Genomic DNA, 24,430 nt, shown 5'->3' on the forward strand with positions numbered 1-24,430 from the left:
AATCACTTTATTTGCTACACCTTTTATTGGGTTCGCTAGAGATATGGTCATCCCAAAAGGCACCATCACACTGCTTGTTACACTTTGTAAGGTACCTTCTCATATGACTGATTTTCTCATTATAGATCACTCGGTTACAATATTCTTTTGCGTAGGCCGTTTTTGTTAGCAGCTAAAGCAATGATATCCATGCACTACCTATCCCATGAAAATTCCAGTCACCCAAGAAGTTATCACTATAAAAGGGGATCAACAGTTAACTTGAGGATGTTACTCTATTGCGTACAAGGTCACTTATTAGATAGCTTCTGATTCACAATTGAAGGGATATCTCACCAATAGAAAGCCAATGTTTTACCTAACTAAGCGAGCACTTGCTGTACGGCAGAGAGCAACGCTAAAAAAAGCTTTTCAAATAGCCGGCCCACCAAAAAAGTTGGGAGCCTCGTCAATGGGAGTAGAAACTTTAATGTTTGGTGTACCTGAGATACTCTACGATGACCAAGCGGATCCAAGCTTCAAGTTGGAGGCGCCCTTGGATCCCCAGATACCGAAATATAAGAAATGGGGTACACCGGGTAAAGACCTAATTTTAGTCTCAATTTGCACCGTCGATCCAATAAAGACTGTCAAAATTGGCTCCAACCTTTCGGAGGAACAATAGGAAAAGCTCGTCAACTTCCTGCGTGAGCATAATGATTTATTTGCTTGGTCCCATTCGGATATGCCGGGTATCTCACCTTCCATATCTTGTTATAAGCTCAATGTCAACCTGCATCACAAACCAATCAAGTAAAAGCGCTGCACTTTCAACCAAGAACGATATTATGCAATTGAACAAGAAGTGGACCGCCTATTGGCATTGGGATTTATCAGGGAGGTAGTGTATCTCGATTAGGTATCCAATGTGGTCCTAGTCAAAAAGTCAAATGGGAAGTGGCATATGTGTGTAGATTTCATAGACTTGAACAAATCCTGCCCCAAGGATAGCTTTCCACTTCCGCGGGTAGACCAGCTAGTTGATGTTATGGCGGGTCACGAGATGCTTAATTTTATAGACGCCTTCTCTGGCTACAACCAGATCCCAATGTATAAACCCGACCAAGATAAAACGACTTTCATCACCAATCATGGGTTGTACTATTTTAAGGTTACGCCATACCATCGCTGTTATAAGAAGGAACCAGATGCAGCTCAACCTTGAGAAATGTGCGTTTAGGGTTACCTTGGGTAAATTTTTAGGGTTCATGGTGCAACAGTAGGGGATTGAGGCACCACGGAAAAATTCGTGCAGTTCTTGACAGGAAGTCACCATGCACCATCAAGGAAGTTCAAAGCTTAGTAGGCCAAGTAGCCGCTCTAAGCTGTTTTATCTCCAAGGCCACCGATCGTTCCAAGCCCTTTTTTAAAGTTTTGAAAGCAAGTAAGAAACTCCAATAGACCACTGAATGTGAAGAAGCTTTCCAGGAACTGAAAGGGTACTTCGTCAATTCTCCACTACTTGCCAAACGTGAGCCAGAAGAGATGTTGTTGTTGTACCTTACCTTATCCGAGCATGCCACCAGTTTTGTCTTGCTCCAGGAAGATGTTAATAGGGTACAACGACATATCTATTACACCATCAAAGCTATGGTTGGTACAGAGAAGAGGTACCACACCTCCGAAAAGTTCATTTTTAACACTGGTTAGCTCTACAAGGAAGCTCAGACTATATTTTCAAGCTTATACCATCGCGGTAGTCACCAACCTTCCTCTCCAAGAAATCCTCCAGAAATTGGATATGTCCGGTAGGTTTATCTATTGGTCTCTTGAATTAAGTGAGTTCGACATCATTTTCAAGCCTCGTTCAACCATTAAAGCTTAATGGTACCCGACAGAGGCTACGCTAACAACCGAAGAAGAGTAAGTTTGGGAGATATATATGGACGACTTCTGTAATTCACAAGGAAATGCCACATGAATAATTATCATCGACCTAAACAAGGTGATGATATGCTACGCATTATAAGTTGAATTTAAGGCCTCAAATAATGAAGCCGAATATAAAGCCATCATAGTGGGATTAAGGATATCAAAAGCCTTATGAGCAAAAAGGGTTCACATCAAGAGTGACTCTCAATTGGTGATAAGCTAGTTTACCTCAAAGTATTAGGCTAAGGGAGAAAGTATGAAATGGTACCTAAAAAAAATCAGAGAGTTGATGTCCCAATTTACTGAAGTTATGGTATAAAAGGTACCTAGAATAGGGAATTGTGAAGCCAAAAATTTGGAAAAAATAGTGTCATTTGATGTAGTTCAATCAGCTGGTCCTATAACAATAGAACACATACCTGCTCTAGTGTCAATTTCTTAAAGCTAATGGCAGTAGAACACTGTCAGATGTGTGCCTTAGATGGAGCCTATTATAAGGTACCTTAGGGATATGGATCTACACTCAGAGAAAAGTGAAGCAAGAAAGTTGAAGTATAAAGCTGCATGATATAGCCTCATCCAAGATACTGTCTATAGAAGAAGGTTTACTCTCTCATACTTTAAATGTTTGGGAAGGGACCAGACCGAGTATGTCATGAGGGAGATACACGAAGGAATTTGTGACAATCACTATGGAGCACAATTCATTGTACATAAAGCTCTTCTCCAAGGATATTACTAGCCTACTATCCGGGAAGACGCCAAGAATGTAGTAAGAAGCTGTGACAAGTGCTAGAGATTTACTAGGGTACCACACCTACCTTTAGAAAAACTAGCAGTTATATTTTCTCCTTGGCCCTTTACTATTTGGGGTGTAAATCTCATTGGCTTATTACCAATTGAAAGGGGCAAACAAAACATGCAATTGTGGTGGTAGACTATTTCACGAAGTGGGCAGAAGCGGAGGCACTAACAAGTATCACAGAGAGGAAAACCACTAAATTTATTTGGAAGAACCTCATTTGTAAATATAATATCCTTTATGTCATTGTTAGTGACAACAGTAAATAATTCGACAATGAGAAATTTCGAGGTTCTTGATCGGAGATTGGGATAGCCAATCGGTTTGCTACGCTAGCCCACCCACAATCTAACGGACAGGTTGAAGCTATTAACAAGATTATCAAGGGTATCCTAAAGAAAAGGAGCATGGGTAGACAAACAGCTCAGAATGCTTTGGGCTTACCGAATTACTCATAACACATCCATTGGGAAACCTTATTTTCTCTCACATTTGGTGTTGATGCAGTAATCCTTAGCAGAAATTGGGGTACCCTCTCATAGAGTTGAATACTTTGACGAAGACAAGAATGCCTCCCTGATTGCATTTAACCTTGACCTTGTGGTAGAAAAAAAGGTTAGAGCAGAGTTGAGGATAGTAGTGTACCAGCATCGCATTTTAGGTTTATATGAAAAAAGTGTACTCCCTCGATCCTTCAAGAAAGACCATATCACATTGACAAGGGTAAATCAAAACATTAGGGTGCCTTTTGATGAGACTTTTGGGGAAAAATGGGAAGAACTATATCATGTTGACAAACCTGTGGGATCTGGTGCACACAGGCTACTCCACATAAATAGGACAATTGTGAAGCACCTTTGGAATACTGCGATGCTATGGAAGTACTACTAGAGGACAGTGTCCTAACTTTTAGTCTTTTACTATTTATATGTTTCCTTTGATGCTTGTGTATGTGGTAAGCCACGTAGAGTACCATATATACCCTGTGGTGGTCAGTTGCAATTTTAGAATTCCTTGAGTCCCCCAAATGAAAAGAGTAGGAGGTCTTATGATCTTTTATTCTCCTTAGGATAACAGAGCTGAGTCATGTATTGATCAATTTTTTCATAATCTATGAATGCATTTTCTTCTCAACATTATGATGTGCATTCGTCTTTTTATTATTCGCCTTTTCAATCGTAAAATGTAGGTAATATTCACTAACTGCATACTCTTAATTTTAATCAAAATGTTATAATGATGCTTTGATTATCCATTTGTTGAGATTCAACATAATTTTCAAAAAAGACATGCAATAAATGTGTCCTCGTAAGCCATTAGGTGCCTAATATGATCACTTTGTTGGGTACCTGAGGTACCCCTTTTAGAGAAGAATTTGTCAAATATAGTGCGTGATACCCCGGGAATTTACAAAATGACAGCTTAGCCAAGTACTTAGATGCAAAGTAACAAGGATGTAAAATACAACTACATGCAAATACAAAACAAGGGGCTTAATAGCACAGTATCACAACAGTAAAAACATCCAAGCAATGCAAAATATCCCAAAAAAATCAAAAGAAAGAAATAAGTTCCAAGTGCAGAATGTGGGGAGCCTCAGAAAAACAACACAAAGTAATAACTACACTAAAGGGGGTACATCATCCCCAACGTCCTTCTTCAAATGGCGGTTAGCAGAAGACTCCGAGATACCTAAAATATGAGCAGCCCATGCAGGAGCATCTAAGGCAGGCATTTGCTGGGGTATGTTGGGTACCCCAGGTACCCGGATGGACTACCCAATTGGGTAGTGGACGGTTTCTTTTTGTCTACAATTGCCTTGTTAACGTATCTCTTGACGCAGGGTACCAACACTTCTGGATTCATGCTATATACCTCCGTCATGATAAGGGAAAATGCCTCATTTGCCATCTTTTTTTACTAAGACAACTAATCCTATATTTGGCCCTCATCTCGACACAGTCTCTTTCTACCCCAGCTTTCTCTCCATACAGATCATCAAGGCATTCATTCAATGCCTTGACTTCCTAAACAAGCTTTTCCTTAAGAGATTGTCGACTTTAGATCTCATCCTTCAATTTTTCAACCTCTGACTGGGCAGCGACAAATGAATCAAAGTCTCGAAGATAATGACTCAGAAGAAAGGCCCCTTGCAGTTGTTGAAGAGTGTTATATATATGTGTGTGTGTGTGTGTAACTATATAAATAAATAAATAATGAATGAGAAAAAGTATACTCGAGGTACCCCAGAAGCACTTCTTGAGTAGCCTTAAGTGTTCGGCCATAGCGCTCACTCAAACTAAACCTATTTATCTCTGCGGCAATCTTAGGGGTAACGTTCTCTGCAGAATAATAAAAACAATGGGCTAGATATGAGAACTTCTCATTGGACACCGAATCTAGTTCACCCTCATGAAGATCATCATGAATTAAGGAAACTAACCCAAATTTTCTCTTTCGGGAAAGATCTATTCTGAGAGGTACCTTGCGATTTCACCTTTACTCCAGGGGCATGAAGAGACGTGTATTCTTTTGTGGTAATGCAGAGTCCTGAGTACCGAAAAATACACCCACCATCCCTTGGAAGAAAGCATCAAAAGCGTCATCCGTTGATTACGTATCTGCACCCAACACACGAGAAAACGAAGTCAGTTGGACAAGTACTAAACATCATGAACATAAAGCATAGGGAAATAAAAAATAGCAAATCTAAATGTAAAACACAGTGATCGCGGGGCACCTTCGTCACATGGATAATAATAGACCCCCTCAACATCTAAAAGTCATACATGACTCGCCACTAGAAAGAGATGAAAAACCTCTATCAATTAGCCCTGCTCTCTCTAACTTGCTCTCCTCCAACACATCACTACCCCTCTGTACAACTCAGAACCTCTCCACAAAGTTACTCACCTCTCTCCCCACCTCCCGAATAGGGCATGACCTTTTCACCCACGTGACATTTATAAAGCCATGGGGAACTCGAGGTTAGCAAAACATCTATGCAGGTGGACTAGGATAAAAATAAATAATGATCAGCTACGAGGGGAACACTTACTGTCTTCATCATCTGGGGTATCCTCCCACCACTTTCCATCATCAACAAATCTACCTTATTTATAATTATTCTTCAAGACAGGGTCCCCTCTAATAAGATTGCCATGGACACCTGAGGTAGAAAAATAAGCAACAACATGACTTTTGGGCTTCTTAAATTGGTAAAGTCCCCTCAAATATCGAATATAAATATCATGCCCCAATACTTCCGACTATAATACTTGCAAATTTGTGAGTCTCCTCCACCCTAGAAGAGATAGTTGCCTAAGTGTTATCCGCAAGTAACTGAACATCCTCATAAAAGAAGGTTGGAGAGGCAGGAGGAGTCTTAGATCAAAGGGGTCAATGTAAAGGGCAATCTCATCACTTGAAGGGCATTTTGGTTGCTCATTTACACGGGGTATCCTAAGCTGGATATAGGAAGGAATGTTATGCCTGCCCTTAATTCGTTCTAAGTAACCCAAAGTAGCCCTCTTAGCTCCTAGTAAATGGAGATAACTAGATTTTGAAACAGGAGCAGAGGGAGATCTAGGAACTTGATACGAGGAATGAAATCACATGGGTAGATGGCTTAGCCTTTTTCTGAGATTGGTAGGTTGATGGTGTACTGGAAAAGCATGGGCTACTGCTGTGGACACCCGTAGTGGGAGGAGACCCAAGATATTGATTATGACTGTTAAAGACATTGGGAGAAGATTTTTCATCTTCACTAATGGAAATATGGGAAAGAAATTCAATACGAAGGCTGTTTACACTACTACTTCTGACCACATGAGTCCCCTTCAATCCACATCTTTCTGTCAAATAGCACTAGATCAAGGTTCACAACAACACATCTACACCATTTATCAACCACTAACCACAACTAAAAACATGAAAAATAAAGAATGAAGAATTTTTTTTTTAGAATATACAACATAGTGTAACAATGTATATACCAAGAAAAAAGGAAAGATAGAAAAATGGGCACATTAAAATCACCAATTCCACAAATCAGAATTTGTAAACACAGAGTGATAAAGCTACATTCACCAAGATCAATGAGTAAGAGTACACACATATATAAATAAATACCCACATGCATACACATGCATGTAAACATATATAAATACCTATATATACTTATACAAATACTATATATATATAACAAAAACAGTAGAAGAAACTCACCCACACTGTTGAAAATCACCCCAGATAATCAAGAACCACCGAAAATCACCAAAGGTTTGTAGCTCACCGAAAAATCACCAAGAGCAGCTGCGGTTTGCTGGAAAATCGCCAAAAGAAGTTGCAGATCCGACAAAAATCGCCAAGAGGAGTTGCAGTTCGCCGGAAAATCGCCAAGGGGAGTCGTAGAGTCACCGGAAATGGCTAGAGGAATGAAGCCGGATGGCGGCTGTCAAGGGAAAAAAGAAACCCATTAGGGATTTCGTCTAAAAAAAATGAAAACAATGTGAGAAAGGAGAAACGTTACTCGCCGAATCGTCAGACGAAATACCGCTGTATGCCATCCAAATCTAGCACCGAGAATCGCCGCAATGACCACCAGAAGTCTTTGCTGGGAACCGCGAGATGAGAAGGCTGGCCGAGAGAAAAGAAAAAGTGAAAAGAAAAAAACGAAAGAAAAGAAAAGAGAAAGAAAAAAGAGAAAAGAGAGAAGAAATGAAAAGGAAAAGAAAAAAGGAAAAAGAGAAATGACGCGAAAAAAAGGATTTTTAACTATAAATGGAAGGTTGACGAAGCCATGGAAAAAGACGAGACAAAAAAGAAGGAAAGTAGGAAAGATTAGCAAGATGAGAGCACTACTGTAAGCGATTGGCTTTGAAGAAGATTTTTTGGGGATTTTAAAAAAAATAAATAATAGAGAAAAAGAGAAGAAAAGGTTTTAATTGAACCTGACAAAACGTGCTGCACAAAAGAGGAGATAAAAGGTATTAGAAGATGGACTCGACTAGCTTACAGAATCTGTAAGCTACAGACTGCAGCATCAGCCGTTGGATGTGGTTGGATGTGGAGTGAGAAATTAAACCATAGAAAATGGGACGGTGGGATGACGGGAGATGTTAGGTACAGAATCTGTACCATAGGCAGGTCTTTAGAAGATTATCGGTTTTTAAATTTAGAATTTGTGTCAGACGGCTACCACTTTTCATGAGAAGTAGAAATGACATGAAAACAGTCATGCCCACTCGCCTTGTCAGTTAAATTAAAAAAAAAGGAGAGAGAAGAAAAAAGACAAAGAGAAAATTTCTGGATTGGATATATATAAGGCTTAATTAAAACAGAAGCAAAGCAGGGCGTGGATATATATAAGGCTTAGTTAAAAAAAAGCAAAGCAGGGTGCCCTCTATTCAGACACCCATCAAGCTAAATTCTAAATTGTCATGTGTCACTCTTATTTTTTATTCGAGTTTTTTTTATCTTTAATACTTTTCGCAAAAAAAAAAGTTAGGGGATGTTGTTTGAGGAGAAATATAAAAATTATAGTAAAGCGCCACATGTCGATGAGGGGCGCCATTAGGAGTGGTAAAAAAGTCTGGGCTGGCCCAGGCCCGGTCAAGCCCGACCCAGGCCCGCGGGCTTAAAGCCCAGCCCGCACGAGTGGGCCTGGATATGGGCTCAAATATTATAAAGCCCACATATGTTGGGCCTGGACAAAGACTTAGCAAAAAAGCCTGGACTTGGCCCTGGCTTTTTAAATTTATGAATAAAAAATAAATTTAATTTAAATAAAAAAGAAAAAATTCAAAATATTAAATTAGTTTAATTTTTTATATTAGTATTTGTTATTTTATTAGGTTGTATTATTAATATTTCATGTATTTGACCATTATTCTATTTATATATTAGATTATTATCTTTAATTTAAATATTTTTCTTAATTTAAAAAATATTTTATAATTAATTTAAAAAGCCTAAGCCCAGCCCGAGCCCGGCCCAGGCCCGTCTAGGCCCGGCCCGAGTTCGGCCCGTCCAAGTTGGACGGGCTTTTGAAGGGCCTAGGCTTCGTTTGAATGATGCGGGCTTAGGCCGGGCTTTAAAAAGCCCGGCCCAAGCCCGCAAATTGCCATCCTTAGGCGCCATGGCTGTAAGCGATCACCGTACGCACTCGATGTACCTGACCTACTCCTTAAGTTAGGATACCTGAGGTACCTGACGTATAACACAAACTTGGGTGCCCAAAGTACCTGACCTAAACCATAATCTTAGATGCCCAGGGTATCTTACCTATACCGAGGTACCCAACATACACCAAATAAGCCCGGAGATTAAAAAGGTACGAGGGGCACCCATATCAGATGCCAAACGGTTAAGGAAAAGTCTCTAAAAGGTCAAGCATGAGAAACATCTCCACTGTACCAAGGACAGTGGTTCCTCAACAGCCTTACCAGACAACCTCTGCTGTGGTATCTTGGACCACTCTTCATCGTATACCACATGTTCAAAAGGATAAATTACACCATAAGGTTAAGGTCTTTTTCAATCTCAAGCCATTATTTCAGAGGCCTGACAAGCTCTTGCCATTACAAAAAAACTTTGAGTAGCTGACTTGAGCATCGAAGTGTAGACGCCGAGCTACCTCGGCTCCACACCTCTTTTTCATTGTTTTGCAGGTTAAAATCTTATCTCAAAGGACCTCCTTTTCACATTTTGAATTCTTGTTGTCATCACCATCCTCCTACTCTCCTTAACTCCTTTCAATCTTAAAAATATCGCACACAACGATCTAGTATGGTATCCTGGTTACCCAAAAAATAAATCTATTATTCTGTTAAATAGGTTTCTCTCTTTTCCTTTGCATCCAAAATTTGTCTAAAACAATCACAATTATTTTTCTAACGACTATATCATTTGATTATAACAACCTAAAATTTAATTACCCTAAACAAAGTTAAATAATAAATATGAATATAATATTATAAATAAAATATATAACAATTATTCTTAATATTCAAAATAATTTAAAAAATTAATATTATCTATCAGTCATTTATGTATTGTATAATTTTTTTAAAGAAGCTCATATCAATAAAGAATGCCCCCTTTTATAGGGTCCGCCTACCGTGCAACAGTTGCACAGTACCACTGAATTTTGTCTTTTTCCAAAAATTACACTACACTACCCTATATTTTATAAGAAAATTGAATAGATACTATAAGTTACAAATTATTATATATTGGTCATTTTCTCTGGATAAAATCATAAAATGGCTTTGAAAAAAAATTTGACTGTTATTATTATTATTTATTAATGTCATTATTATTATATTAATATTAATATTATTAAAATTTATTATTTTAATTGTTATGATTGCTTTAATTAGTCATTATTATTATTTATTTATTTTATTCCTGTCACTATTATTAAAATATATTAAATTTATTATTGAATTATTATTAATTATTGTTAATATTATTTTATTAATATTAGTATGAATAAAATTTATTAATTTTATTATTATAATTATTATATTAATAGTAATGTCGTCGTCGTCGTCGTTATCATTAAACTTTATAAATTTTTTTGTTTTGACTTTCAAGTAATACCACTGTCATTATTATTATTTTGCCTTAATTAAGCATTAAATATATTTTAATTATATTTTAATTTTTATTATAATAAATAAAAATATAAAAATAAATTATACTATAATATTATTTTATTATATCATATTATATTTATTTAAAAAAATTAATATGAAAATAATAATTTAATATAATTAATAATAATTTTAAATAATTTTAGTTTAATATTAGTACAAAATTAATGCAATACAGGATAATACCAATTACCAAACGTTGTATAATATTATTATAATTGTTATAATATACTGCTAATGTAATATAAGATAATATAATACATGTGCCTTACATAATACAATATAATATAATATAATATAATGTGCCAAATGGACCTTTAACTTTTTAAGTGATGATGGTCTAAACTCTAGAGGGATGTAAAGAAAGTAAAGATAATCGTGATAGATCTTTTACAATGTTTGATTAGCTATCATCACAAAGTTTAGGTTGATACAATAAAAATTAAGCAACTACCCTATATTTAAAAGAACATTTAGAAATCAATAAATTTACTATTCAATTATTTTTAATCAAGAATAAATAATAAATTATCATTACAACAAGATTTACAAGCTCAAATATCTTTAAAAAAATGAGAATTCTCAAGAAACATGAAGCTCAAATGCTTTTAAAATATTCTTAAAAAAAACTAACTTCCTTTTATATTATTCTTTGTTTATCTTTCTATAACTTTGTTGGGCTATATATATATTGATATTTTATAGGTAAATTAACATATTATATGTATAAATAAACTAACATGTCAACTAGTGTTAAAAACTAACATGTAATAAAAAAGTAAAGTTTTGCAATATTAAAATAATAAAATTTTACAACCTAAGACTTTTTACATATTTCTTATTTTGAAATTTCACCTTTTTATTTTATAATTTTCTAAAGTATCAAGGTTAATAACCTATGTTCTTAATACATATTCAGTTTATTTATTTTACATTAAATATCTATTATATAACAAAAAATATTATTTACATTTATCAAATTGTCATGTGTATACAAATTTTATGTGATATTACATTTAGGGGTGGGCATATTTTAACCGAACCGATCCAAACTGATCCAAACCGACGGTTTGGATCGGTTTCATTAATAAAAATACTGGTTTCGGTTTATTGGATTGTAAACCGATATCACTCGGTTTGGATTTTGGTTTGGAAAGATTTCAAATGGATTCAAACCGATCCAATCCAAAATTTACACTTTCATACGTACACAAAAGAAATGTACACTTACATACACAATAGCATATCTCTTACAATAAAAACAAAAAGATAAACCTAATTTTCCAAACACTCACGCCTCTGCCTCCACCTCCAGACTCCAGTGCTTCCTATTCCTAATTCCTATCATTCTCTAACTCTCTCAATCTCAAATTCTCAATCACTCATTCTCAAGTCTCCTGAGGTATGTTTTGATTTTATTTTTCTTGCTAAGATTTTATTTCATTTTAGTCAAAAGTAAAAATAGATTTTGGTATAATTGATGATAATTTATTTGATTAATTATTTTTCTTGGTTTTATTTTTCTTGCTACGATTTTATTTCATTTTAGTCAAAGTTAAAATGGATTTAGGTATAATTGATGATAATTTATTTGATTAATTATTTTTCTTGGTTTTATTTTTCTTGCTACGATTTTATTTCATTTAATTATTTTTCTTGGTTTTATTTTTCTTGCTACGATTTTATTTCATTTTAGTCTAAGTTAAAATGGATTTAGGTATAATTGATGATAATTTATTTGATTAATTATTTTTCTTGCTACGATTTTATTTCATTTAATTATTTTTCTTGGTTTTATTTTTCTTGCTACGATTTTATTTCATTTTAGTCCAAGTTAAAATGGATTTAGGTATAATTGATGATAATTTATTTGATTAATTATTTTTCTTGGTTTTATTTTTCTTGCTGCGATTTTATTTCATTTTAGTCCAAGTTAAAATGGATTTAGGTATAATACTATAATTGATGATAATTTATTTGATTAATTAATTCCATAACTATTTTTTTAATCTTTATTAATTGTAGAAGCTCTCAACATGGAAGATAATTCTAATATGAATGATATCATGGAAGATGGAGAAACATTGATGGATGATTTTCTGGAACCTAAAAGTAAGAAATCTAAAATAGGGGGTGGTCGTCTTCATGACAGTGAAAGGGGTTCAAAAGCTTGGCCTCATTATATCAAAGACGAAGTGAATAAGACATGTAAGTGCAAATATTGTGGGAAGCAGTATAAGTGTGATAATAAGTTTAATGGGACTTCTAATTTGTGGACTCACTTAAGAGAACAATGTGAAAAATATTGGGCTACTTTTGATGATGAGACTCAAACTAAACTAGCAAGCTTCCGTGTTAAGAAAAAAAAGTCTAATTTGGCTAGTGGTAGTGGCACTGGGAATACTGTGTATGGTAGTGGGTTGGGGCTTGCTGGAAAGTTTGATAAGGAGGATTGTAGGAAGACTGTAGCTATGTATTTTATTCTTAATGAGGTTCCATTTAGGGAAGTAGAGTCTTATGGGTTTCATCTTTTGTGCGATAAACTTTGTCCTAGATTTGGCCCTCCTTCTAGGAGAACACTTGTTAGAGGTATATATCAATTGTATTTAGCTGAGAAGGCAGCATTGAAAAATATGTTTATTGCAAGTAAGTATAGAGTTTCTATTACTACAGACACTTGGACTTCTATACAAAATTTTAATTATATGGTTGTGACAGCCCATTGGGTTGATCATAATTGGAAATTACAGAAGAGGATTTTGAATTTTTTTCCAAATAACAAGCCACAAAGGGGATTCAATTGGCAAGATCATTGAAAAATGCTTGCTTGATTGGGGTATAGAAAAAGTGATGACTGTTACAGTTGATAATGCGAGTGCTAATGATGTTGCTGTTAATTATTTGAAAAAAAAGTTGAAAAATTGGAAGGGTGATGCAATGATATTAGATGGAGATTGTTTACATTTACGTTGTTGTGCCCATATTGTTAATTTGATTGTGACTGAAGGGCTTAAAGAGATGCATGACTCAATTGCTAGCATTCGCAATGCAATTATGTATGTGAGGTCTTCTGGTTTGAGGTTGCATAAATTTAAATCATGTGTTGAGAGAGAGAAAATTGAAAATAAAGGACTTTTAGCATATGATGTGCCCACTAGATGGAATTCTACCTACACTATGTTGTCAAGAGCCATACACTTTCAGAAAGCTTTTGAAAGGCTCGAAGAAGAGGAACATGATGGACCATATATGAGTTTTTTCAATGAGAGGAAAGCAGAACAGATCAGGCCACCCACTGCTGAAGATTGGAAAAATGCTGAAATATTTATTCAGTTTTTGAAATTTTTCAATGATGTTACAGTTGATTTCAGTGCTTCATTATCAGTGACATCTAACTTGTATTTTCATCATCTTTGCACCATTCAAACCCAATTGCATTTGTATATTGAAAATGAGGACGTGCTTCTCAGTAAAATGGCTGAAAAAATGAAAATAAAGTGTGACAAGTATTGGGGTTCTGTGGACACCATCAACAAGCTGTTGATCATTGCTGTGGTGCTTGATCCAAGGTAAAAATCTGTTATTTCATTTGAATTTTTTATTTTTTATGATAAAATCTATTGTGCTAATTATTTACTCTAATTTCTTTTTTTTTTTATCTAAGGTACAAATTGAATTATGTGTCGTTTTGCTTTGAACAATTGCATAATCCTAAGAAAGTGGAAGAAATTACATCAAACATTAAGAAGCTACTTTTGAAGGTATGTTCTTAAACTTTCAAAATAAATTTAGTTATAATAATAGTTATTTTATTTTTTTAATTTAAATGTATTCATATTTACTTCAATTTATTTTCATAGCTATATAAGACCTATTGTCTTATGGAATCTACTTCTGGTGGTGGTAGCCAATCTAGTAATGATGTTTGGGCAATTGATGCGGGTTTAAGAAGGAAAAGTGGCAAGGACTACTCATTTATTAATACAAAGACTCAATATAAGCAGTTAAAAGTGCAGAAAAATTCCATTGATTTGAAAAATGAGGTTGAGAGGTATTTGTTCGAACCTAGTGAGGATGAAAATGATGATCAGTTTGATGTTTTGGGCTGGTGGAGTGCAAATAGTGCCAGGTTTAGGACTTTGTCACAAATTGCAAAGGATGTGTTAGCAATTCCTGTATCTACTGTGGCTTCTGAATCGGCTTTTAGTACCGAAGGTCGTGTAGTTGATGCATTTCGAAGTTCATTAACCCCTACAATGGTGGAGGCTTTGATATGCAGTCAATAATGGCTTAAAGCATCTGGTATGGATGAAAAATATATTAAGAAGTTTGATGTAGAAGCATTATCATCATCCTTCAATGATTTGGAATTATGTGCGTCTGTGGAGCAAGGTAACTATGCTTTAAATATTGTATAATTACATTATATTCTAAGTTAAGTAATCTAACTAATTATATTTGCCATTTTATGCAGATTTTGACAAATGAAAAGCAATTGGGCATAAGTTTTGACGACAAATGCACAATATTTTGATTGTCAAATGTTGTTCAAATTTATTTTAATTTTGTGAGTTTGTTTTGATTGAACATGGGGAGAACTTTTTTATTATAATGTATTATGTTGTGAACAAATTTTGTGAGTTTGTTTTGATTGAACATGGAGAGATTTTGTTTATTAAAATGTATTCTGTTGTGAACAAATATAAAACCAGTATATATTCTGTTATTAGAACTCAAACCGAAGATCCAAACCGATCCAGTCAGTTTGGATCGGTTCGGTTTATAAAAAATTTATGTCTATATCGGTTTGGGAATATTTCAAACCGATAAGTTTGGATCGGTTTGATAATATGTCTCAAACCGATCCAAACCGAATTTGCCCACCCCTAATTACATTATTATATTTACACTATCAATCATTTTTATGAGCAAATTAAGTCAATGGATCAAAGTTTAAAAAATTTAATAAAAGTTATATAAGTGAATATTCAAAAATTTAAGCTTTTATGATTTGTAATAAACAGTAGGAATTTAAATATTAATAATCAATTGAACACATTCTGACCGTTGAACACTTTAGCCTTTGATCCATTGACTGAGTTAAAAAAAGACAAAATTTAGAGTAGTGCAACTGTTACATGGTAGGCGGACCTCCTTTTATAATTAGATAAAAAAAATATTAATTGCATAGCCACTACTTTTTCAAATGAGCCACGACCGATGAAGTCGCTTTCGCCTACGTAATTTTGCACAATCTGATGGATCCGCCTACCATACCACTGTGGTATGGTACCACGCTTTTTGTCTTCTTTTAAAACCACCGTTCGATGATTGAGAGAGAATCTAATGGCTAAAATAAAAATTTGAAATTAGAAGCAAAAACTGACAACTGCTGGAGGCGGTGGCAAGGACTGATATGATTTCATCTAAGATCGATCTGATTTCATCTGTAATCTATGTGGATACAGGATATAATCTTTACAGTGGTTGTCTTCCTCTTCTCATCTTGGTCTGAATTCACTTGATGTTGTCACGGTTGCGCTGTTTACAGGTCGGTAAGTACAATAACAAACCAACAAATTGCAGTAGCAATTTTGCGTTAGATATAGTCATGCTAGAATTTTTGTAAGTTATATAGGCGAAGAAAAAAGCAGATATGGTCCGTGGGTAAGGAATGGTTGTGATATTTTGACGAAATTTTTGTTTCTGTGATTCATATAGGGGGTTCTAAATTGCGCTCGTAGAGGGTCCGATCTGTTTTGTTAGTCGAACTCTCCGATAATTGATGAATCTATATTGAGACGAGTCAAAAACGATGTACAAGAGACAATCAAATTAAGTCAGCAGATAAATGCGGAGGCCAAATAGTGCTGTGATAATAAGTTGAAGATTGAAAAGGTAAACCGCAAAATTTGTGATTTTTTGTTAGTGCGAGGGAAAAGATGATTAAGGCAAAAATGATTTCAAGTTTGTTTAGGTGCGGTTTTTGTTGGTACAAAATCAGCACGTAATAAGTATGCATAGTTTTGGTATGAGGCTGATAGAAGAGGAAATTGTTCATGTGGAGCGGTACAACCATGAAAGGAAGCCCAAATGTAGAAAAATGAATTGTGTAATGTGGCTACAGATTTGGTGGTTGTGATTTAAGATGTTAAGAACTTGGAGTACCCAGGTACTTGTATTGAAATTTTTTTTAGGGAAAAAATCGATAGTGCATGAATGCAGGTAATTAAAGGACTATAACGGGGGACATATAGATGGGGAGGCTGTTTAGGATTATAAGTTTTGTAAATTGTGATATGTCCTTGTGTTGAAGGGGCTGTATTTCGCTAAATTGTAGAGTTTTTAATTTGGAAACTAGGTTGAGAATGGTACAAAAGATGCTAGTACGAAGTTTAGGAATATGAAGTACTTGTTCGTATTGAATTATTTGATGTATTATATGCGGAAGATGTATGAAAAATGGCATAGGATTTCGTCATAGGTTTATGACATTGTGGTACAGTGGGAGAAAATAGGTTGTGGAAGATTGATATGGACTGGAAAGTGAAATGGGCAGAGGAATGGTATGGTTTTGGTTGATTTAATAGATATGAAAAAAAAAATTGAAAATCTTTGATCTATTAATTAAGGAGAAGTTTAACCGAAAGTGATGTGCATGGCCTTACGGGATAAACATGTTTGATTTGACTGGTTCGGACAAGGGAGGAGTGCATAGAACAAAATCAGCAGCGGCAAAAATTGGTAATATTAATTTTAAAATTTAGCCATTTTCATTGATTAAGGTAGGGAAATAAAAGTGTTTATGGTGAAATATGCTTTAACAATGTGCTATGAACTATAGTGGTATGGTACTTACTTTGATTGCACTTGTTGTACAATCCTAAACCTTTGGTTGTTTGATGAGATCTGCTGTGACTGGTACAAAACAGTTAAGTTATATTTATTGCTGATATGGTAACATGTTCACTAAATTTATACATCAGGACAGCATTTTGGGTGAAGTAATTCTGTTTTATTTTCAATTTAGATTGTATAATTGGATTGTCATTAATTAGCAATGTTGTTTGTGTTGCAACATGAGAATAGGAAATGGTGGAAAAAAAAACGGTTGAATAACGTTTGAGCACAAAACCATTATATTCAATGTGAAATGTATTGACACTTGAAAATACTGAAAGCACTAGTATGGAAGATATATGAAATCACTTGTAGATGTGCACTGGAATGGGAATATGAAAACTTGGCATGATATTCCAATGAACGAATTGAAGCCACCTTGGACCAAGCATGTTGATTAAGATCTGGATTTCGTTGAAGCATGTAATCATGGTGCCACAATTATTTTTGTAACTAAAAATTGATAGTGAAGCAGTAAGTTATAAATAAGTTACTATCCCAGGTTTTGAAATATGTTTCTGTTCGTGTAGACAAGTCCTCCAATTGTAATGCTCAGAGATGTCAAAGGTTGTGTCCTGTGAGTGAGCTTTGTTAAATCGGAGTGCAGGCGCTACCAAATTGAAGGTGCATCTTGTATTGGGAAAAATTTTTCTTAATTATTTGAGTGGCTGTATCACTTTATAGAAGATTATACAACTGATCCATAATTTAGTAGTTAATGGAAAAAGATAGTAGAAAATAATAGAATTGCGATTGATTGATAAGAGTATTTGGAGTTATCACATGTTTCCGGTCCATTTAACGACGCCTTCATATTTTACAGGTTTGCAAGCTGAGGAGGTCCTACCACAAATGATGGTGTTATCCATTGAGGAGATTGAAAAACAGTCCATTGAAGTCGCTATAAAAAAATTGGGAGCGGGTATCATGGGCTATCGGAAGTGATAGAATCAAAAATCTAAATAGCAATTTTCCTTGCATGTTGAATTAATAATTTATTATTTTAATTGCAGTTTAAGATGCACATTGACATTGGGCTCGGTTTAAGAATAAAAACATTGAATGATAAGTTAATGTTCGTTGAAGTGTCAGTAATGGGGAAGTACTTAATGGTAGTAGCAGTCAATATCATAGACAAAGGCTATTGGATTTATGAATATTATGTAGATGTGCCTTTGATGTCCATCGTTGTGGTAATGATAAATGCAATTTCAGAAAACTCGTGGCTTGAGTTAACAAGATTTCAACTCATTTTACTTTGGACCTGGCAGACTTGTTACTAGAATCGGGTAATAGAATTTAATTTAGCACAAAATTCGAAGGTGAATCTTGTATAATGCAAAATATTAGTTAAATTACTAAATGAATGTGTTAAAAGATATGCGTAAAATGTGGTATTAAAAGGCGATGGGAGGAAATTAAGAAAATTTTCATGTACTTAGGTAATAAATGACCTCATTCACAGCAATGGATTGCTTTAGACATGGTAATAATTCCGTTTTGTCCAGACATACACAACAACAAACTTCAAAGATGAACCATGCAGTTCACAGGCATGTTTCTGCAGAATTTAGGTGGTTAATAAACAGTGCAGTAAGAGCGAAATAGATAACCATGGTGGTAGATATCATTAGTTTGCTTAAGAGATAGTCTGGCGAGGATAGAATCACAATCATCCCCATGCCAAAATAGCCGAAAGGACATTAACTTTGTTTGTATTTGGAATTATATATCAAAACATTATAATGAAATACATAGATAACAAAACATTATAATGAAACATAGAGAGTGGAACTGCAAAAGACTGATGTCGATTTAATCTAAGCAACCGATTTTGTGATCACATGCCTGCACAGTAAGCCACACAGAAATAAGTATGTGTTATGTAGTTTTTTCGAAAAAATAATTTAGTTACATATCCACGGGAAAACTAAAAATGCAAAACTTGTTTGCTTATTTGGTTGATATAAAACTTACTTAGACTACCATCGCTGGACGTGGATTTAATCCGGAGGCTATCCTTTTCTTCAGCAGAGTGAGTAAGAGTATTTGGATGCGTCCACTGCAACAAGTAAGAACACCGTAGTTAAAAAATTCCCGCAATATTACAATTGCAAACATATAGTGTGCACTATAACAGTTATACTTAAAGGACCATATGCACCTGTGGATTATTTGTGGCAGCGTCAGAGTTATTTTCAATGCATTGACGAGCTCTGCTGGATGCACTCTCATTACTGCCCTTCATTGAAAGAGTATTCACACTTTCTATCATCGGCGGAAGTAGTTTATTACATGCGGCCCACTTCCAAGCATGTTTTTCAGGAAATGGCATCATCCCGGGAACATACATTGAACAAAAGTTCTGGACAGACATCATATTATCTACATACTCCTCAACATTTCCCATGATCAATTGAATTCCCTTACATGCATGCGCGCATGGAATTCCCGATTTCTGCCGCAACCCACAACTGCATGACTGTGCTTCCATGTTGAGGTAAAAAATTATTGATGTGGTATCAATTAATTTCAGCCTGTTGCCATTTTCCTCAACAAGCACGAAGCGCTGACCATCAATGGTACGATCCTTAATTACTTCCCGAACCGTTGGCGTTACTTTCTCCCTGTACCAGTTCCACACTTCCATTCTTCTTCGTTCAAACAATTCTGCTGTTAAGCGTGCAATTGCTACATATCTGCTAGCAATGCTCATCTCCAAATATTGATGTAAGTAATTGCGAAGTTTGTCAGTAATGGATAAGGTGACACAGATACATTTGACCCATTTTGGAATTGTAAACAAAGCCCAGCTTGACCAATCAGTTTGTAACAACCAATCATGGCATTCTTCACTTTCATTATGTATCAAATCCATATATTTATTGAAAGATGTTGCACTTGTACTGCGGCAAGCCGACCAAAAGAAGTGTTCCACCGGCGCTGTAGGGAATCTTTTCACCATTTCTGTGAAAATCTTTAGGCAGCACTGTCTGTACACAGCTTTAGGAAGGAATTCTTCAATAGCATAATCAATCCCATTATCTCCGTCACCCATAATGCATAGACCTTCACCATGGTCCAAACGCAAAGCATTGTTTATATTTTTTATAAAAAACACCCACGAATCCAAGTCTTCCACATGAACTTCACAGAATGCAATAGGTAATATACCATTATTCCCATCAAGTGCAGCTGCCACTAGCATCACACTGTTGTATGGGTTATTAATTTTCCATCCATCAACTGCCAGTAAACGTCGACAATGATTCTTGAACGCATAAGACGTTCGTTCCTAGCATACAAACATCCTGTTGAATCTTTCTACCTCTCCATATTCATGTCTTTTAGTCTCCAGGAGTACGATGTTGCGGCTATTTATTCTCTCCATTTCATCTTTGAACTGGTTCAATATAGCATAACCATCTTCATGGTCCATGCCCAGAATATGTTTCGCTCTTTTTGCTGCACACAACAATTTTGCTTCATGGCATACTACCCCATACGTTGCTTTAATCTCATCCTTTATGTCAACTGTTCTAAGGTTTGGTTGCAATTTCCATCTATGAAGATAAATTGCTGATATCCACTTCGACCTATGCTGGAATTGTTGGTGACGGCGAGTGCATTTATGCTGTGCTACAAACTCTGTTACAATAAATGTCCTTCCATTAACAACCCGCTCTGCTTTGATTTTCCAGTCGCAGCGAAGATCGGAACACTCATACGAAACGGCATGGGCCCGATTTTCCATTACGCACAACTTAAACCCGTCACGGATTGCAAACACTTCAATTGCCTTTCTAAAGTGACTGACATCTCTAAATCTCTGTCCATGATACAATATCATCTTATGCCTTGGAGGGTTTTCAAATTTGAACCATTCTCCCACATGGCATGGTGTTTCGTAATCTGTCAATCTATACATACAGCCCTTGTCATTTTCCGATGAGTAGCCTTCTATTTGGTCTTCCTCATCATTATTTTCTTCCTGACTTTCGTCATCATCATCCGAGCACCTCCCTGTTGGCATCTGTGTTTTACACCCCATTCCTGTTCGTGAATGTTTGTTGCATTGTTCGTTACTATGACTGTTGGAAGGAAAGAGCTCTCTCGCAATCTTTCTCCTCATCCTTCTACATTTAGTTTTTAACAATTGCTCCGGTCGGTCAGTATCATTAGCGGAGTTGCCTCTGAGTCTACTTCCACAGCTGTGGGTACGAATATATTCCGGAGATGTTTTGTTGATAGTCTGCTTGGTGGAACCTCCATTTTTTTGTCTCGTTTGCCTTTTCCTGTCTACAACACCAGATTGTTTGTCCTCCTCCATTTCTGTAATGTGTAAGCCTTCTCCTTTCATATGTATTATTTGCATAAAATATTGCTTTCATTTAATATAAAATTTAGAAGATCAGACAATTACGTATATCTCATTGATCATGACTGACAATAAAAATATTGTATCACGTTATTTAATTATGGTTATGGATGAAGCAATAAAATTATAAATTTGAACTATTTAGTCCAACAATGTTACCTATCAAATTGCGAAACAATCCGGTTAAATGAAAGTTGTTGTCTATTAGTCTTATAGTATGATTGCAACCTGGCATTCAATTGGTGTTATCGCAACACTAGCAACAATATTTTACAATGCCTTTTCATGACAAATTTATTTTCTGTTCAATGCATTACTACTCTTAACTATGAATCATTGCTTTCTTCATAACCGTAAAGGCACATTACTTAAAAGCAAGAAGTAAGCATATTACCTCCTTCCATTACGTGATACTTCAGTGGCCAGCATTTGGAAAATTGTTTGTTACGAGTCCTCCTTTACGATGTGTCTCTATTGTGCCCTTTATCCTTTCGCTAAGATCACTCCTGAAGGAGTTGGGAAATCTAATTGTCGAAACTTCCTGTCCTGGCCTGGTCATAAAAAAAAGCGCCCTTTAACCAAGTCAGTAGAACAAACAGCGATTTGGCGCAAAATTTTCATTAAAATATGGTAAAATGTTAAGCTCAAGCTTAAACGAATTAATCATGAATGTAATAGAATTTTAATTAAATTAATCGTACCGGTCGGCACGGCTCGATTCAATTATGTTCGTTTTGGATCCTAATTAAGACCAAACGCTTACATTTGCAATTTCATTTTTAAACACCATTATAAGATCCGAACTAAATATAATCCGACCGTAAACGGAATTACAAATAGTCGGTTGGGTTTGCGAAGGTTTTTCGGTTCTGGCCTTAATTAGAATTTTAACTTATTAAGGCCATTTGGCCTCATTTATTTATAACATTTTTGGACCAATAAGTTTATCATTCTTTTATTACAAAGATAGACAAAACTCTTAAATTGTATTAAAAAGACATTGTATTGTATCACTATTTATGGTAGTTTTTTTAAAATTCGGGTTTTGTAATTATTAACCGAAACCCCAAATATGTAAACACTGCCATTCGGTTCGGTATTTTTAAGACCACGGTCCAATGTCCTCCCACCCCTATTTGTTCCAAATTCATGCCATCCAAAAAAAATCAAATTTTTTGGTAAATTTTTTATATAAAACTATTGTAGTTAATTGATACAAATTACCTCTCCTTATGATGCGTTAATGGATAGAACTATGTTAAATTTTCGATAGTATTACTAATTTACTATGACTTAATATATCAACATTTTATTATTATTTTTTATGCCAATTTGAAGATGATAATTCTTTAAAATCTTTATTCATGAAGAATTTAATATGAAAACAAAATATATTAACAAAGTTTTTATTTTGTTAATAATGTAATTAAAAAATAATTTAGATCACATGTTCTTTTAAGTATTGTTAATCTGTTATTCGTTTTATGTAAAATCATTATTTAACAATTAATTAATATAAATGTTCATAATAACTAATGGCAATTTTAATTATAAGTGATTCTTAGTAATACGTTGCAATCTAAATTTTTCGGATTTATTGAAATAATTTTATATATTCTACTTAACATCAAAACCAAATTCAAGCCATGCCACTTATTATCACATTGTTGGTAGAGTTTATTTGCCATACTAATTTGTTTAACAAAACTAATAACCAACGGATTAATGGGCCAATCATAATGGATGATGATAAATTGCCCGTAAGGACCTAACGTGTTTATTAATTATTAGGTTTATTTTGGCATTTTTTAATTTAAAATTTTATTAAGCGCGTTGTCTTTTCAATTGTAATCAATAATAATTTACCCTTCTGTAGGCCTTTTTATGTAATCGATGTCATTCCTGACAACTTATGCCCCTTTTTCACTCCATTGAGATGAGCATGAACAACCTTTCAATGAATTAAGGCCATTGCCCTATTGTCCATGTACCTCAGTTGTCATTGTATGACAATTGACGTGCCAAAAGGGGGTCACTTTGATTTAAATGTTGATTGATTCAAGCTGTGAGGCTCCCCTTACCTCCCTTTTTGATTATCCACCAACTCTATAGCCTGGCAACACTCAATATAATAGGACACTATTGTACCTTTGCACGTTCCTAACAACATTTTGTCCTTTTGGGGAACAACGTTTACATTTCCGGCTGGGAATAATCTATACCATCACAGTGAAAACATTTTGAAAATGAATAATCCCCCTCGGCTATTTATGTTCGCAAACTGTTGTGATCCATCTCCTTCTAATATTGTTTTTAAGACATTGATTCTTGTTTTCGAATATGGTAATTCTGTTGCGTTTATGAACTCTATGAGCTCTCAAATAATTTGCATATAGCTTTACTATCATTTAATCTATACGTCAAGCAAACTTGTTATTGTTCACGACCTTTAAGGTATTAAGAATTTAATACTTAAATAATACTCTCTATAGCTGCATTTACATCTACTCCTTGAGGCACATAACCTGGTTCAGTAGGAAGGAAGAGACATCTCATCCACGGATTCTAGAGGTGCCTGGACTTGTCAATTGTCATTTCCCTCAGCAAATAATAAAAGGACACAATCCGAAATGATCACGGCTATACTCTCAAGTTTCCCCAGAAGGGCCATTTAAAATGCTTTACTTGGACTTAACACATTTAAACAATCACGATTTTGATTTCTTTGGTGTGTGGCCGAGTTCCCCAAGGCTCTGCAAACGCTAAGCCTAAGACGTAACC

At 35.0% G+C, this 24,430-nt stretch overlaps 2 protein-coding genes across 13 annotated transcripts; both read right to left on the minus strand.

Annotated features, from left to right (window-relative positions):
- Positions 1-4,147: 4,147 nt before the first annotated feature.
- Positions 4,148-7,897, minus strand: LOC112497883 (uncharacterized). 12 transcript variants are annotated; one of them, XR_008055138.1, is made up of 5 exons: positions 7,245-7,897; positions 7,008-7,166; positions 5,772-5,882; positions 5,157-5,334; positions 4,148-5,055 (listed from the first exon to the last, which is right to left on the minus strand). XR_008055138.1 is itself a non-coding variant. In XM_052442462.1 (4 exons), exons 1-4 carry the CDS (start codon positions 7,279-7,281, stop codon positions 5,040-5,042), a joined length of 345 nt encoding a protein of 114 aa, XP_052298422.1. In that variant the 5' UTR covers positions 7,282-7,896; the 3' UTR covers positions 4,148-5,039. The 12 variants fall into 12 exon arrangements, 1 of the variants encoding a protein (XP_052298422.1); XR_008055140.1 differs by having other exon boundaries at positions 5,198-5,334; positions 6,941-7,166; XR_008055135.1 differs by having other exon boundaries at positions 6,941-7,166.
- Positions 7,898-19,111: 11,214 nt separating this feature from the next.
- On the minus strand, positions 19,112-20,479 carry LOC107177829 (uncharacterized). The gene is made up of 3 exons (XM_015532310.2): positions 19,436-20,479; positions 19,249-19,333; positions 19,112-19,119 (listed from the first exon to the last, which is right to left on the minus strand). Exons 1-3 carry the CDS (start codon positions 20,477-20,479, stop codon positions 19,112-19,114), a joined length of 1,137 nt encoding a protein of 378 aa, XP_015387796.2.
- Positions 20,480-24,430: the final 3,951 nt, after the last annotated feature.

This window comes from Citrus sinensis, chromosome 5, assembly GCF_022201045.2.
Source record: "Citrus sinensis cultivar Valencia sweet orange chromosome 5, DVS_A1.0, whole genome shotgun sequence".
Lineage (NCBI taxonomy): Eukaryota > Viridiplantae > Streptophyta > Magnoliopsida > Sapindales > Rutaceae > Citrus > Citrus sinensis.

Excerpts from the sequence above, each read along its gene's own strand:
- LOC112497883 (XM_052442462.1), bottom strand. The coding sequence starts at position 7,281 with ATGGCATACAGCGGTATTTCGTCTGACGATTCG. Across the intron at positions 7,167-7,248 it reads GTATTTCGTCTGACGATTCG|CCGCCATCCGGCTTCATTCC; the intron begins GCGAGTAACGTT and ends TTCCCTTGACAG. Across the intron at positions 5,335-7,007 it reads CTGCTCTTGGTGATTTTTCG|ATACGTAATCAACGGATGAC; the intron begins GTGAGCTACAAA and ends TGTTGGGTGCAG.
- LOC107177829 (XM_015532310.2), bottom strand. The coding sequence starts at position 20,479 with ATGCTAGTGGCAGCTGCACTTGATGGGAATAATGGTATATTACCTATT. Across the intron at positions 19,334-19,435 it reads CTGCCACAAATAATCCACAG|TGGACGCATCCAAATACTCT; the intron begins GTGCATATGGTC and ends TACTTGTTGCAG.